Raw genomic sequence first — 16,191 nt, forward strand, 5'->3', positions numbered from 1 at the left:
GTACGTCTCTTTGAAGCATCCTTGGTTGTGACAGGATGTCTTTGGCATGTCTCTTTGGAGCATCCTTGGTTGTGACAGGATATCTTTGGTACGTCTCTTTGAAGCATCCTTGGTTGTGACAGGATGTCTTTGGCGCGTCTCTTTGGAGCATCCTTGGTTGTGACAGGAAGTCTTTGGCACATCTCTTTGGAGCATCCTTGGTTATGACAGGAAGTCTTTGGTATGTCTCTTTGGATCATCCTTGGTTGTGACAGGAAGTCTTTGGTACGTCTCTTTGGAGCATCCCTGGTTGTAACAGGACATCTTTAGTACATCTCTTTGGAGCATCCCTGGTTGTGACAGGAAGTCTTTGGTACGTCTCTTTGGAGGATCCTTGGCTATGACAGGATGTCTTTTGGACGTCTCTTTGGAGGACTTTTGGGAACTGCTGGAATGACTTTTTGTCAAACAAAAGGTTACTTAGGGAGACTCAGCTGTGTATAATTACTTTATGACATTTTGGCCATGTGGCACACTCATGGAGTGTGATCCAGCATGTAGGTGTTTCATTACTGAGAACCTTAACAGCTGGAGAAGGTCAAGAGGAAGGCAAAATTTCACCTGACTGCAACAGATAGATGGTTACTTTTGAAAATTGGAAATGGACCAGTTGTCTGCTTGGTAGCTGTCATCCATGTGCCGAAGTGGCTCTGCAGTGTAGAAATGTAGAATTTTAAATGTGCAGCATTGTGTAGATACAGATAATGGTGTAAATATGTTAAAGTCAGTCAACTATGAGTAGTTAAATTGATTGAGAATGTGTATTTCAAGTAATATAACCTGTTGTGCCTCGTTAACAATATGCACTCTACCTGGAATTTATGCTGATGGAGCACTTATGCATTATTCAAGACAGAAAGGGGAATCATTTTCTTCCAGAAGTTGCAATTTCTTGCATTAGTGGAGGACAGCGCAGCGTCACCTCCTCTCGTTCTCTCTTCCGTTATTATTATTTTTTTATTCATTGCCTGTGATCACTGCCTTTCAGGGTGTAACTCGACAGAGTTGTCACTCTGTCAGGCTGACGGGTATAAAACCATGAATATGTGCTCAAGCAGCATGAACATCGAAAATTGGTGTCTGACTCCGTGGACTTACAAATGCACAAAATCACACTCCTACGTGCTTGCTCCATCGAAACCCCAATGTCAGGACTTGTCAGTACTCCCTCTGGAACCCCATATGCCACTCTGTGCAGTCTCATGGTCCACCAGCACAACACTTTGTGTGCTTTGACTCTGTAATTGTGAGCAATTTTTGTGTCGGGTAACTTCTACATGATTACACATCATTTTCCACATCTCAGTTAGAAAATGAAGTCTGATTGAGAGTCGCTCACCATCGACTCGCGTGTGAGGATGTCACCTACCTCAGCTGGCCAGTCTGGTTGGAGACTGAACCCCTTGTTTCTTCACCTCCTCCTCCTCCTCCTCCCTCTCTGTCTGTTTTCTCTGTGACAGGGCCTCCCTGTGGAGCTCCTGTGTGGTTCTTCCTCTCTTAGCGTTAACGTGGATGTCAGCAGTGCTGGCCATCACCGACCGGAGATCCACGCTTTTCCAGGTGATCAGTCTCGCATCGCTGCCTCACACATTGTCCACACCTGTGAAACATGATAGAAAGTCACACTTCAGTGTAGTGACAGCCATAAAGACACTCATTATTAGATAGTAGCTAAGTAAATGTGTGTATTCTCTGCTTTGGTACTTTTAAGGCAAGTACTGTATTTTGTAGTTTGAGTTATTTACTTATTAATTGTTTTTATTTACTACTACTTCTATAACATTTGGTGTACTTAAAATAAATGAACTTAAAAAAATTCTATGATGTGATGGAACAGTTATTAAAAGGTATTGAAATATGCTTTACATATATATATATATATATATATATATATATATATATATATATATATATATATATATATATATATATATATACACACACACACACACACACACACTGTACAGTATAGTACTATTATGTATGCTGTACTGTGTATGCACAGACACTGTACTATATAATAATGTGCAAATGTTTTAGGAACTTTTTGTATATCATTACACCTAATATCATGAAAATCTAATACATATTCATAAATAAATTAAATATGATATGCATTTTAACTTTAATGATCATTGATAAGAAAACTGGGTTGTATTTACATGAAAATTCTGTAATGTATATATTCTATTATACATTCCAAATCTAAGGTGGAACTCTACTAGGAATCTACTAATATGAACAACATGTATATAAGTGACATTTACACAACTGGGCCAGTAAACAACATAGACAAGAAAAATATAGTTACTACATAATACTATAGGAGTTATCTCCTGAATCTTAAGTGCTCATACAGGAGAACATTGGAGTATACATCTACATAGTTTGTAGAACTGTGTATGTAAAAGTGTGTATTAACATTACAGTGTAGCAGATAAGTGAAACAATCATGCAAATGGTGATAAAAGCATCAAATTCAGCAGAAATACTCCTTAGACACTCCTCTTTTGAGAAAAAAAAAAAAAAAGATTGGCCACTTGACTTTTCAGTCGGTAGTCAGGTAGGGGTCAATTGAAGAATTACACAGAGGTCAAAGTTAAAAGATGCTCCAATCATATTGAAAAATATTCCACATTATTTGCCTGATCATAAAGATTCCAAGAAGGTATAGTTGGGACTATATGTGACTGAATTCTATGGAGTTATGGGATAAAAACAGCAAGAATGGTGACAAAGGTTAGTGTCATTTTGTACAGGGGTCAAAAGTTAAACTTGCTCCAATTTTGGTAAAAAGTGATGCAAATTATTGGTTGAGCTAATCGGATTAATAAATGGAATAGTGTTGACAGTGTTGAATGCTTGGTCTCCAAAGTAAAGGTCAAACAAGGTCAACGTCTATTGGATTCTATGACATGTGACGTACGAGGTCTGATAGAAAAGTATCCGACCTTTTTATTTTTTTCAAAAACCATATGGATTTGAATCACGTGTGATTGCATCAGCAAAGCTTGAACCTTCGTGCGCATGCATGAGTTTTTTCACGCCTGTCGGTTGCGCCATTCGCCTGTGAGCGGGCTTTGTGTGAGCACTGGTCCACCCCTCTTGTTGGATTTTTTATTGCGAATAAATGTCTGAACGATTTGGAGCTTTGCTGCATCAATTTATTTCCAGAAACTGTGAGAGACCTCCAGGTGGACACCATTCGGAAAATTCAAATGGCTTTGAGGGACGATTTTATGTGGATTACACAGATTAAGGAGTGAAATAGGGAAATACTTGATCTGGTTCATGGTTCAAAAAGTAAGAAATCAACTGATTTTAATAATTTGGATATGGCTTTATTAAAAAAAAGTTATTGATTGTATAGTAAAACCGTTCAATTATATTTGTAATATGTTACTAAGTACTGGTAAATTTCCTTCTCAAATGAAAATAGCCAAAGTAATTCCTCTGTTTAAAACTGGTGACAAACACACATTTTCTAATTATAGACCTATATCACTCCTGCCACAATTTTCCAAAATTTTGGAAAAAATATTTGCTAAAAGATTAAATGATTATTTACTGAAGCATAACATCATTTGTGAAGAACAATATGGATTCAGAAGGTCTCGAACTACATCACATGCTTTGATGGACTTTGTGGAAAGTATAGCAACTGCAATTGACAATAAACAATACACAATAGGTGTTTTTTTTATTTACAGAAAGCGTTTGACACAATTAACCATGGAATACTATTAATTAAACTGCAGAAATATGGAATCAGAGGTCTGGCATATGAATGGATAGCTAGTTATTTACAAGGCAGATTTCAGTATGTTCAGTTCAATAATACAAATTCTGAACTCAGGGATGTCACATGTGGGGTGCCGCAGGGCTCAGTGCTGGGTCCTTTGTTGTTTATAATCTATAGAAATGATATAAGTTGGGTGTTGAGTTCACTGAGATGTGTCCTTTTTGCGGATGATACAACTGTGTTCTGTAGCGGTGAAAATCTTGAACAGGTTCTGGACATAGTGGAGAAAGAACTGGAAAAATTTAAGGTTTGGTTTGACACTAATAAGTTGTCACTCAACCTTGGGAAAACTAAATGTATTATATTTGGAAATAAACAGGCACCCAAATGTAAAAAATTAACTATAAACAATAAGGAAATTGAGTTAGTAACAGAGAATACATTTTTAGGTGTTATAATTGATAATAAACTTAGCTGGAAACCACATATAAATTATGTGAAATCAAAATTGTCAAAAACTGTAGCCATTTTGTATAAAGCCAAAGACCTACTGCCACAAGAAGGGTTACTTACTTTATTTCATTCTCTGATGGTACCATATATGACATATTGTGTTGAGTCATGGGGAAACACTTACAAATCAAATACCAATCCAATATTCCTTTTGCAAAAATGAGCCATACGGATCATCTGCAATAAACAATATCGTGAACCAACTCATTCTCTATTTGTGTCTTTAAATTTATTAAAATTCATAGATTTGGTCGATTACATTACAATTCAAACTTTATTTCGAGCGAAAAACCGAGCCTTACCGAGACATGTCCAGAGTCTGTTCCGATTGAGGGAATCCAGATATAGTTTAAGAGGTTGTGCAATTTTTATGAAACCACCAGTAAGAACAAATGTAAAGGGTCTGTGGTTGGGGTGAGGAAATGGAACAAATGTTCAACAGAGGTTAGAATGAGTAATACCTTAGTAAGATTTAAGAAACTACTCAAAAAGAACATCATGTCTAAGTATCATAAAGAGGCAAATATAATTTGATTTATATGGAATGTTCAATTTATAAGTGGGACTTATTGTATATTTGAATGTGTGGGTATGTATATGCGTATGTAGATATATAGATATGGGTAGGTGTATATGTATATGTATATAAGTGACTGTGTATATGTATGTATATATTTATGTTTGTAAAGTATATACCTATGTATATAGGTATATATGGCACGGCCCAAGCAGAGGGTCACCCCCAAGAGCCTGGTCTGCTTGAGGTTTCTTCCTTATAGGGAGTTTTTCCTCACCACAGTTGCCTAGTGCTTGCTCTGGGGGTTGGTAAGGTTAGTCCTTACTGGCGTAAAGTGCCTTGATTCAACTTTCTTGTGATCTGGTACTATATAAATAGAATTATAAGTGAATAGTATATTGATGTGTATGTCTGTGTGTCGACATGTAGTAGTGAATTTGTATTTATGTAAATATGACTGATTAGAATTGTTGGACTTGTACTAGCAGGGGTGGGCACTAATAAGCTTTGCTTCAGCCCACACCCTTTCGGACTCACTAGTTTTGTCTGTGTTTGTTTGTGGAATTGTTAATTTTTTTCTATTTGAATATTTTGTGTGCCGAATAAAAAACTTGTCACTTGTCACTCCAGCCGGTTTAAAGACCGCCCACAGCTGCTGAGAGCGCGCCGTGCTCTGAGCGCTGATTGACAGGCTGAAACAACCAGATCATTTCCAACGTGAAGGCTTTGTTGATCCAGGACGTCGTCTGACTTACACAAAAATGGCAGGAGACGTGGACATCAGTACTTTTTCGGCACATTCCACTGTTACAAGAGTTTTTCATGGAAAGAAAAGCGGAGGGATGCGCCACCATGCCGTTCATGGCGCGGCACAAAACCACCTCCGTGTTGGTCTCACAGGACTGCTTTGAGATGGCTTTCAGACGGCTGTTGGTGGGTTTTCAGTCGTGTGACTAACTGAGAAATTGGATGAGCTGGACATGCCAGAACATGTCCTGTGAGGCTTCATCACGGCGTTGCTTCGCACCATGCGGCACCGCCGCGACGCGTGGAATTCCTCCGCTCCTCTTTCCATGACAAAAACTCTGTTAGAGTGGAATGTGCCGTTCATTTCCACACTGGACGCTGTGTTTTATCCGGGACGTCCTCTAACTAGCACAGGAATTGCGGAAGACGTGGACATCAGCACTTTTTCGGCACATTGAGACAGACGTGCGGAGGAATTCCGCGCGTCGCGGTGGAGCCGCATGGCGCAAAGCAACGGCGTGATGAAGCCTCACAGGACATGTTCTGGCATGTTCAGGCTCATCCACAATTTCTCGGTTAGTCACACGACTGAAACCCCACCGACAGCCGTCTAAAAGCCATCTCAAAGCCGTCCTGTGAGACCAACATGGAGGTGATTTTGTGCCGCGCCATGAGCGGCATGGTGGCGCATCCGTCCGCTTTTCTTTCCATGAAAAAAACTCCTATAACAGTGGAATGTGCCGCAAAAGTACTGATGTCCACGTCTCCTGCCATTTTTGTGTAAGTCAGATGACATCCTGGATCAACAAAGCCTTCACGTTGGAAATGATCTGGTTGTTTCAGCGCTCGGAGCGTGGCGCGCTCTCAGCAGCTGTGGGCGGTCTTTAAACCGGCTGGAGCATTCCTTAATCTATGTAATCCCCATAAAATCGTCCTTGAAAGCCATTTGAATTTTCCGAATGGTTTACCACCTGGAGGTCTCTCACAGTTTCTGGAAAAAATTGATGCAGCAAAGCTCCAAATCGTTCAGACATTTATTCGTAATAAAAATCCGACAAGAGGGGTGGACCAGTGCTCACACAAAGCCTGCTCACAGGTGAATGACGCAACCGACAGGCGTGAAAAAACTCACGCATGCGCACGAAGGTTCAAGCATGTCTGATGCAATCACACGTGATTCAAATCCATATGGTTTTTGAAAAAAATAAAAAGGTCCGATACTTTTCTAACAGACCTCGTATGTTACCCCGTAACGTGATAAGTAAGGATGATACATGAACCAAACTATTCCTTTTTAAAACCTCAACTCAACTAGTAATTTGCATCACTTTTTACCAAATTGGAGTAACTTTAACTTTGACCCCTGTACAAAATTAAACTGACCTTTGTCACTATTCTTTCTTTTTTATCCCGTAACTCCATAGAATTCAGTCACAGGTAGTCCCAACTATACCTTTTTGGATTCTTTATGATCAGGCAAATAATGTGGAATATTTTTCAATATGATTGGAGCATCTTTTAATTTTGACCTCTGTGTAATTCTTCAATTGACCTCTACCTGACCACCGATTGAAAATTCAAGTGGCCAAGCAATTTTTTTTTTTTTTTTTCAAAAGAGGATTGTCTGAGGAGTATTTCTGCCAAATTTGATGCTTTTATCACCATTTGCAGGATTCCCCTCTAAATATTCTCTTATCTGCTGCAATATTAGCTTAGCCCAATAGCCCAAACAGAACCGACTATGTGATTTGTGACATGCGACATGTCACAATGTGACATGTTTTTTCAGGATTTAAGTTGCACCAGAGAATATGTCATAGGACCTCAAAACTATTTGAAGAACATTGTGACTTAAAGTATAAGTATCTGTTTTACAATATAAGTCTGTAATATTGATAATAAAATGTGTAATGTATAAAGTGTGTAATCTGGTCATGATGAGTACTTTTATGTTTATACTTGGCAACATTGTGTGCTGTTAACACAATTTATTTTTGCACAACTTTACAATGCAGGACTTTCAGTTACAAGTGATTCTTTTGATACTCTGCTGAAACTACATGAGGAAAATGATTTGAATCCATGTACCACCACGGATCAGCATTGGCCAGCTGTGTTGAGAATATATATTATTCATTTGTTTAACCGAATCACGTAAAATATCAGATCACGTTGCTACTGACATTAACTCAACACTTCCTGGATGCCCGTCAGAATAAAACATTTTTTTTGACCGTCTGAATCCAGCACAAAGATAACAAAAATGAAAATCTATTTAGAAAAAAAAATATTTCAGCACAATGAGTAGGGACACTGCATGATTGAAATTATGAATGATTGATTCATTTATTTATTTATTTATTTGAGGATTTATTTCATTCATTTATAAGAAAAACAGAAAAGCAAAATTAACAAAACATTACAAACCATTGAACAAAAAGGAGCAGTTTGGAAGAACAAGTCTTATATATTCTGCCCCTTTTTTACAATACAATCTTGCATCTATTTATCTTGCATTTATCATGAACGAACATGACATTATTAACATTATGAACATTACATAATAATGTAATTTCACCAAATTTATTTTATGTCCTCTAGGTGCTGTTCGCTGTCTTCGACTCTGTCCTTGGTTTTGTCATCATCACTGTCCACTGCGCCATGCGACGAGAGGTAAGTCCAGCGGTGTGTTTAGACCTTTCCAACATGAGCTTTACACACCGACCTCAACTAACCCTCTCTGCCAGCACGATTGGTGTTCAGAAAGGTCAGGTTCATTTCCGGGTTGAAATGAAGTCACAGAGGAACTCAGACTGATCACACACAAAGCGCATTAGTGTGGTATTTATGTCCCATGTTGTGGTTGTTCTTCATAATACAGAATGAGAAGGCGGCATTGTCCATCTGATCTAAGGCGGCTTTAGGAAGCTTAGTGAGGTCCTGTATGGCATAAGGCGATAAGACTCTTATTAAACCCCTGGTGCCTATTTGCCACAGGCTTTGCTCTGCCCCAAGGGATGCTGACTTTTAAACTCATTATGTACACACAGTGCAAGCTGGCACACATACATTCACTATTTGCAGAAAGGAAATACTATAAGAGGATTTCCTCAAGTACCATATTGAGATCTGTGTACTTTTGTTTTTGCAAATTTTTGGCAAATCAAAAACAACAAAAATGACATTTACCATGTAGTTTAATGTCTAAGAAGCTCATCTGCCAATATGTAGACATAGGTTCAAATCCCACTCATCCTACCTGTGTGTGTAGTTGGACAAGACACTTAATCTACATTGACTCAGTCCACATAGTCGTTAATGGACACCGGCCTCAACGGGAGAAGTAACTTGTGTTGGACTGGTGTCCCAACCAGGGTGAGTCACAGAATGTCATCCATGTGATGCTATGGAATCGTTATTGTGTTTATTTTATAATAACATGCCAGAAGCTCAGGTTTATTAAAAGTTTTCAGGGTCTGTACTGCCATCTACTGTCCAGATGATGGCAGTACTGGCCAGTTGCTGCGGTTTAAACAGCACAGAGAATCCACATGATGACAACTGTAAATGAACATTATACAACCAAAATGTACATTTTTCTGTGTTTCATCACGTTAATAAGAGGTTGCGGCAACTCTCTGGTGTGCAAAGGATTATGGGATATGGCCAGTACTGTCATGAACACTGCCACCTACTGGTGGCAGCTTTTGGTTTAAAATTTTAACCATAAGTTAAAACTGTATGCCTGCTGATGACTTGTGTGATTTGCCGGTGAGTCGTTATGGTGTAAAGTGAAATTGTCTATTTTTCCTCCTCCGCCTCAGTCACTAGGTCTCTTTTGCTGAGAGAAAGCTAATCTGACACAGAGGCGCTAGCTTGTTGTTGTGTCAGTAGCTCCTAGTGTAGTGAAATCAATACTGAAAGTTATCAGTTTAGCTTTTATCTGTAACATTCTCTAATTTTTTTTTATGGGTTTATCATTTAACTTTCTAAAAGATAACTTTTCATTTAGCAGATTAAGTGTTATCAAAGCTAACTTTTTGGTTAGCTGTGCCCACAGCAGGGACACCATTTTAGAAATTTTGCCTGTGTACACCACCACAACAGCTGTGAAATTAAGCAACCAAAATGTGCTTGTAGTGCAGATGCTTAGCTGTAATTCAAGGAGTTCAATGAAGATATAGTATTCACCATTTTTGAATTACGTCTCATTATTTGTCAACAGTCCCTCAATTTTCAGAGCCATTCGTAAATGGACATAAAAGGGCAGTAAATGAACAAAATGTGTGTTTCAAGAATAGAGGGTTCCTGGTTCAAGACCACCCCTGCCTATTCCTCATGCAATGTGCACTTCCATCAGGAAGGGTATCTGATGTAAAAGTGTGTTGCCTCTGCCATGGCGACTCCAAGTGAAAAACAAGGGAGAAGCGCAGAGAACCTAGGATAAGAAATATGACAATAGACTGATACATGGACATTTCTGAGCCACTAAATATGTGTCACATTTTAATTAAGTCAGTCATTAAGAAATGCAAACAGTATGGAAAATCTTTCTGAACTAGGCAGTTCTCACAAACTGAAGGAGACGAGTGAGGGAAGCTATCAAGTCACCCATGATACCTCTGAATGATTTCTAGACTTTTTCTGGCTTTTATTGCAGAACATTGGGGTCATGTAACTTTTACCTGTTGCATTATCAGTCACAGTTGGAGTGGTGCACAACAGGTGTTTAATACCCAAATGAAGTAAAACCCCATATTTTGTTTGCAGCTGAAACTTTATGCATTTTATAGAAGCTTCTTCTGTGTTCCTTTCCTCGATGAAGCTGGATAACTGGTGATGCAGCATACAAAAGTTGCATGATGCACAATTTCTCCAACCAATCTATAACTCTACTCTCAGAATTGTTGTCTTGGTGGCTTCCCTCACTAGTCTCCTTCTTGCATTGTCGGTTTACTACACATACACACATACACATGCACACACACTATTTTAAAATGTAAAAGTCTACAACACAAGCATTACCTTCATTATTTCATTCCAACTCCATTGTGGTGGTGTACAGAGGCAAAGCTACAAAGGCGGGGGAAAAAAAACAAAAAAAAAACTGTCCAAATACTTATGAGCCTGGCTGTATTGCAGAGCTCGATCTTCTACTTGATTATGCAACCTTCCCATTCCCCTCAACACACCCATGAAGGCCAACAATCCACTGCTGCAGATTAAACTACCCAAATATGCAGTTGCTTGTGGTTCATAGTTAAAAGCTGTGGAAGGAAAAATTCAAAAAGTTGTTGTTCCACAACCCAAAACAGTAAAAAAAAAAGAAAAAAAATGAATTGCATTTGAATAAATTTACATTACTGTGGGGGAAAGTCACATTTACACCAGCAAAAATTAATCGAATTTCAAAGTCTTTCATAACTGCCAACATGCCCTGTGATTACTGATGAACCTACATGTATATCCTCACCATTATGATGTTTAATGCAGTTCTTAGTGTAAGCAAAAATTTAAAGGCTCTGAAATCTTCGCAGCATGATTAAACTTCATGGAAAGCGAGGGGATCAGCGGTGCAGTAAATCCAGGTATCTTTTATTGTAAATGCGTGTAAATCCCCTGCAGGAGACAGCGTAAATCCTTCATAACTGCAGGAAAAAAAAAGAAAACCAAAGGGAAGGGAGGAGAAACATGAAGGCTTACACCACCAAATGAGAGAAAATACAGTACAAAGTGTATATATATATATATATATATATATATATATATATATATATATATATATATATATATATATATATATATATATATATATAAAAGACTTCCATGGTGCTGGCGGCCTGTCAAGATCAGTCAAGAAGAAGGGAGTGAATGAGCAAGTGTGGCGGTGAAGGTGTGATTAAGACGGTGGTGGGACAGAAAGGAGTTATACAGTGAGACAGAGTGAAGGAGGGACTTAATTAGCAGAGTAAGGATCGAGGGAGTCTGAGAAGAATGCATGCAGACATCTTCAGGAAAGAAAATATGATTCCAGGAGGAAGCTGGGAATGACTGTTGCTGAGGAAGAAATGGGGAAAAAAAGATGGCGAGAGCGCAGCTGATCCGTAGAGGGCCTCTTCACTTTGAAGTGGGAAAGAACATCGGTTGCCAGACCACATGCAGAGAGTGGGAGAACAAATGCCGATGAGGACGTGTATGGAAATAAATGGATCAAACAATGGAGGGGGTACACTCATCCATGCAGTATTAATCATACATTGGCGTTACTCAAACCCACTATTTGTAGCAGCTCTTGCGTGATCCCACCTATGGCGAACAAAGGCGCTCTCGAGTCGATTCCTACACAAGCACTTGCGTTTCCACCCATGAGATTCTCATGGGATTTGACACCGAGCGATGATGTTGCTCCATAGCAAGTTGCCAAGTTATCTATAATTCTGACTGCAGCAAGTATCCAAGAGACGACGGGGATCGGCTTGATTTGAGCTGAGCACAGCAGGCCAGACTGCTTAGATGGTGCACGTGGGACGAATTCCAAAAAAACAATGTGGCATTAAAAAGGCCCAAGGGCGAGAACATCTATATGCCAAGCTGTAGGTTTTAATTGGGGCCATGCAGCGCTGATTTCACAAGGCTCAATAGGCCACTTTGAAGTACTGCTGTGCACATTCTATACACATCAGTTCCTGTTAAATAAACTACATGCTGAACTAGGTTTTCAAACATATGCCCGCTTCTTTTACATATTTTTTGCCGTATTATTCACCGAACATCTGCCGTTCCAGCGATAAAGACGGAGAAAAATGTATGTCCCATGTTCCGCCGTTTCAAAATTGCAAGCACAAAGTTCCTCTACTGACTTCTCTCCTTTGCACCTGTTCTTGCTCTCTCTCATAATTTATTCTTCCATATTCGCCCTCCTTCCCATCCGTTATTTCCCCCTGCTTCAGGTGCAGGATGCAGTGCGCTGCCGAATGGGGGGTTGTAAAGATGACAGTGAAAACTCACAGACTCCTGCAAGAACGGACAGGTGCAGATCATGGTGAATAGCATTCCATTTCATCCCACATTGCACTCCATCAGCCCTTGAATGAACATTAACAAGGTTGGAGCTTTCTAGAAGTTCCAGCACTGAATCACTATTCCATTATTCCTGAAGTTGTCCAACTCATATTTCACATTTTTTTTTCACTCTGTTTTCTTAATAAAACATTACATCAATGTAAGTAAAGCATGTATGTTTAAAATTATGTTAACGAGAGTTTAAAAAATTTTGGTTACTTTTTAAAAAGTAACCAAACTGAATTGTTAATATTTGTCAGGAAACTCATATCAAATGCCAATGGTCAACTTTAGTTTAACATAAAATTGTCAAAGGCATTGTAATTGTCTCAGGCACAACCTAGGGTCTTGCATATTTGAAATGGAATCGGTTCCCAGAAATAAAAGTGCCAAATTTTCATCACAATCATGGCAGTTTATTAACAGATAAAATTTTGTAGTGCACAGCATTTTCTGGTTGCGTTTTGTTGTCATATTTTTAGAATAAGCTTGTCCTTGTCAATCAACTTATTGCTTATTGGCAAGTATAGCCAGTTAACAGGTAAGAAGTTAAGATAAGTGGCTACTGTATAATCGGTCTTTATAACAGAGTTCTATCTGCATGTTTACCGCCTAGGGATCCTGTCTTTTCTATCAGATGTGTAAATTCCGTTTTTGCCTATTTTTTGATGACAAGAAGTGGGTTACTGAGTGTTTCTGGTTGCCCCAAGCAATAACATTAATTATCTTTGGACTCATAGTCATAACATGGTAATTAAGTTATTTTTGGCCCGAGTGAGAAGATGATCTCCAAAACATCTAAAAATGGACCCATAGTTTGAAAAATGTCAAAGTTCACCATTAAAACAGTCTGCTCTCTTGATTTAGACAAACAAGCAAACAACAAAAAACTGCAGTGATGAGGTTATGAGGAAATACAATAATGTTCAGAAACCTTTATGTAAAATCTCCAATACTCCTAGCAAATAATTAGTTAAGATCTTACAGGCTTTACATGGTTGAATTGTGCTGTAGAGGAACATCTGCAAAGAAAAAAAATATTAAAATGAAATGCTATGCCTTAAAAAAATGGGTCCTGTAATCAGGAACCATATTTAACTTTGCAGAATGAAGAATTATAGTTAATGATATTTGTCAGAGAGAAAGTCAACAAATCCAATGGCATAACCCCACCATGTACCTCAATTTAATAAATATGTGAATTAATTTACATATAATCCCATTCTTCCACATCCAAAGCTGATGTCCTATAGTTACATGCAAACGATTGGAATCTCTTGAATATGCAAGCATTTTTTATGATGAAAAAAAGCTTTTCAAAAAGGAAACCTTTTAAAATTGTGCTGTCACAGTAAAAGCAAATCACTGTGCCTTGAAAAAAAAAAAAAAAAAAAAAAACAAAGTCAGCATAGTGGAATTCACAAGTATGCAAGCTCTTTTGAAAAAAAAAAAAGAAATCAAATCAGATTTTTTTTCACCTCAAATTCATGTGACAGAAGAAATTTGCCAAGTTACCTATAATACAAAATATTAAAATGGTTGTAAAACAATTTTTCGGACTTTAAGTCACATTTTCCTGCGACTCTGGTGTGTCTTATATACAGAAAAATTGCACGTACATAGAACTCACTTGTCATAATGATTATAATTTCAGATTAAATTTGTTTTACTATTTTATTTATGCATTTTCATCAGTTTCTCATAATTGTTTATGCTTTTATGATGCATTAAATGTGCCTAATACATTTGCACAATACTCTGTGTATATACAGTATGTATTATTTCTCCAATTGTGATTAATAAAGTGATAAGGAGTAAAGAATTGAATACCAGTGTCTGTACTGTCACACTGCACCTACGAGACCATGAACATCAAAATTCCCTTTATTTTCTCCCTCAGAGCTGTTTGTGATAATGATTATGGGCTTCTGAACGCACCTTGAAGGTTATCAAGATTAAACACCGGAGCCATCATTTGGCACCGGGAGTTATAGCGGCACATTCTTTCTGTCCATTTTTCCAATCTGAGTGATGCGTTTGACTGTTTACTTTACTTTAGGATCAATTTGCTGTTATCATGCACACAGCTTGCACTGTCAGGTGGTTGCCATGCCAACAACTGAGCTATTAGGTAAACCCATTTTTTTTCTGGTTTCAGGTGTGCCACCTGCAGAGTTATTTTCAGACAGCAACCAACTGCTGTACTAAGGACACAATCAACCCAAGAATGAAGATAGTGATGGATAATTTGGCGTCGCCGCCACATATAAGCATCAGAATTCGAGCAAGTGCCAACGTCTCAGGTGTTCTTGCTGTATTCACAGGAATACTCGCTAGGAGGTTATAACCCCCCCCCCAAAAAAAATAAAAATAAAACCCACAAATACGGAGGCATCATAAAAACACCCTGACCTACAGCTACACATGGTTTAAGTTGAATCAAAGCAATATTTAATCAAACTTTTGATTAAAGCTATTTCTATCTAATTTTCACTTCATGTTGTCCATCATATTTCTCTCACACCATCAGAACCATCCTAATGTGAGCTACTGTGTGCAGCAATGTGGTTCTCTGCATTATGGCACACCCCAGTGCCTGCCGGGTTTCCATCAGCAGCCATTTCTACCACTGTGCCACCAGCCATGCCAGCACACCTGTAACCACAGACTGACCCACAGCCACAACCATGGTGTTGACCACAGCCACGCCCTGAGCCATGTACTTGACCATAAACCCATCCTGAGCAATGCCCGCAGCCACGCCCATAACCATATCCACGACCACATCAGCACACAACCAGTATGTTGCCTGTAGAAAAGAACCAAAATGCAGCGGAGAAAGGTGCAATCTGTAAAACAGATGGGTAGATGTGTAAAAAAACAAACAAAAAAACATATATTATATACACCACACAGTATATGTGTATATATATATATATATAAATAATTTTAAAATTATCTGTTCACATATTTGTTGCATCAAATGTAGCTCTACTACATGTTGCACCTTTTTCCAAGTAGGAAAAACTTTTCAAATGATTTGCTAGAATTCAAGCTAGTAAAGTATTTGTTGTGATAGTTTTTTTTTTTTACTTTAGTCATAACGCTAAAATGTTATATAATGCTATCTTGTTCCCGTGTGGTTGTTTTTGAAATCCTTTTTAACCCTTTTATCTACAGAAACTTATAAAAGACAGGGTTAAAAAAAGTATTGTCCACCAGATATTTATTGTGCATCAGATGTCATGTGGTAAGCATCAGATACTGTATTGTGCAGTATTCCCATTTGATGGTACATGTTATTTGGTGCTGAGCAGGTAGTAGGTAGCCAAATGGGATATGTAGCCCTAAGTTCCTGGACAAGACACTTCATTTGAATTGTCCCAGTTCTCCCAGCAGTATACCATTACTGCTTTGGCTGGGGAAGTAACCTGTTAAGGGCTGGTGTCCCCTCATCTGAAAATAAGAGGGGAGGAGAAGGTTGCGCGCACACATCTTTTCATACGTTGGTTTGTCCATTTAGAAGTGATTCATTTGTGGTGCTGTGGGTGATTTGCGTACTAAGAGCTTT

General features: G+C 38.4%; 1 protein-coding gene across 1 annotated transcript in view; it reads left to right on the top strand.

The window, feature by feature from the left end:
• Window positions 1–16,191, top strand: part of adgrb2 (adhesion G protein-coupled receptor B2) — a 695,462-nt gene that overhangs the window by 581,008 nt on the left and 98,263 nt on the right. The window contains 5 exon segments of the mRNA XM_034161569.1: window positions 1,500–1,599; window positions 8,160–8,231; window positions 12,509–12,563; window positions 12,566–12,600; window positions 15,151–15,420. Of these exon segments, the coding sequence (XP_034017460.1) occupies window positions 1,500–1,599; window positions 8,160–8,231; window positions 12,509–12,563; window positions 12,566–12,600; window positions 15,151–15,420 (532 nt within the window).

This window comes from Thalassophryne amazonica, chromosome 20 (genome assembly GCF_902500255.1).
Source record: "Thalassophryne amazonica chromosome 20, fThaAma1.1, whole genome shotgun sequence".
Taxonomy (NCBI): Eukaryota; Metazoa; Chordata; class Actinopteri; order Batrachoidiformes; family Batrachoididae; genus Thalassophryne; species Thalassophryne amazonica.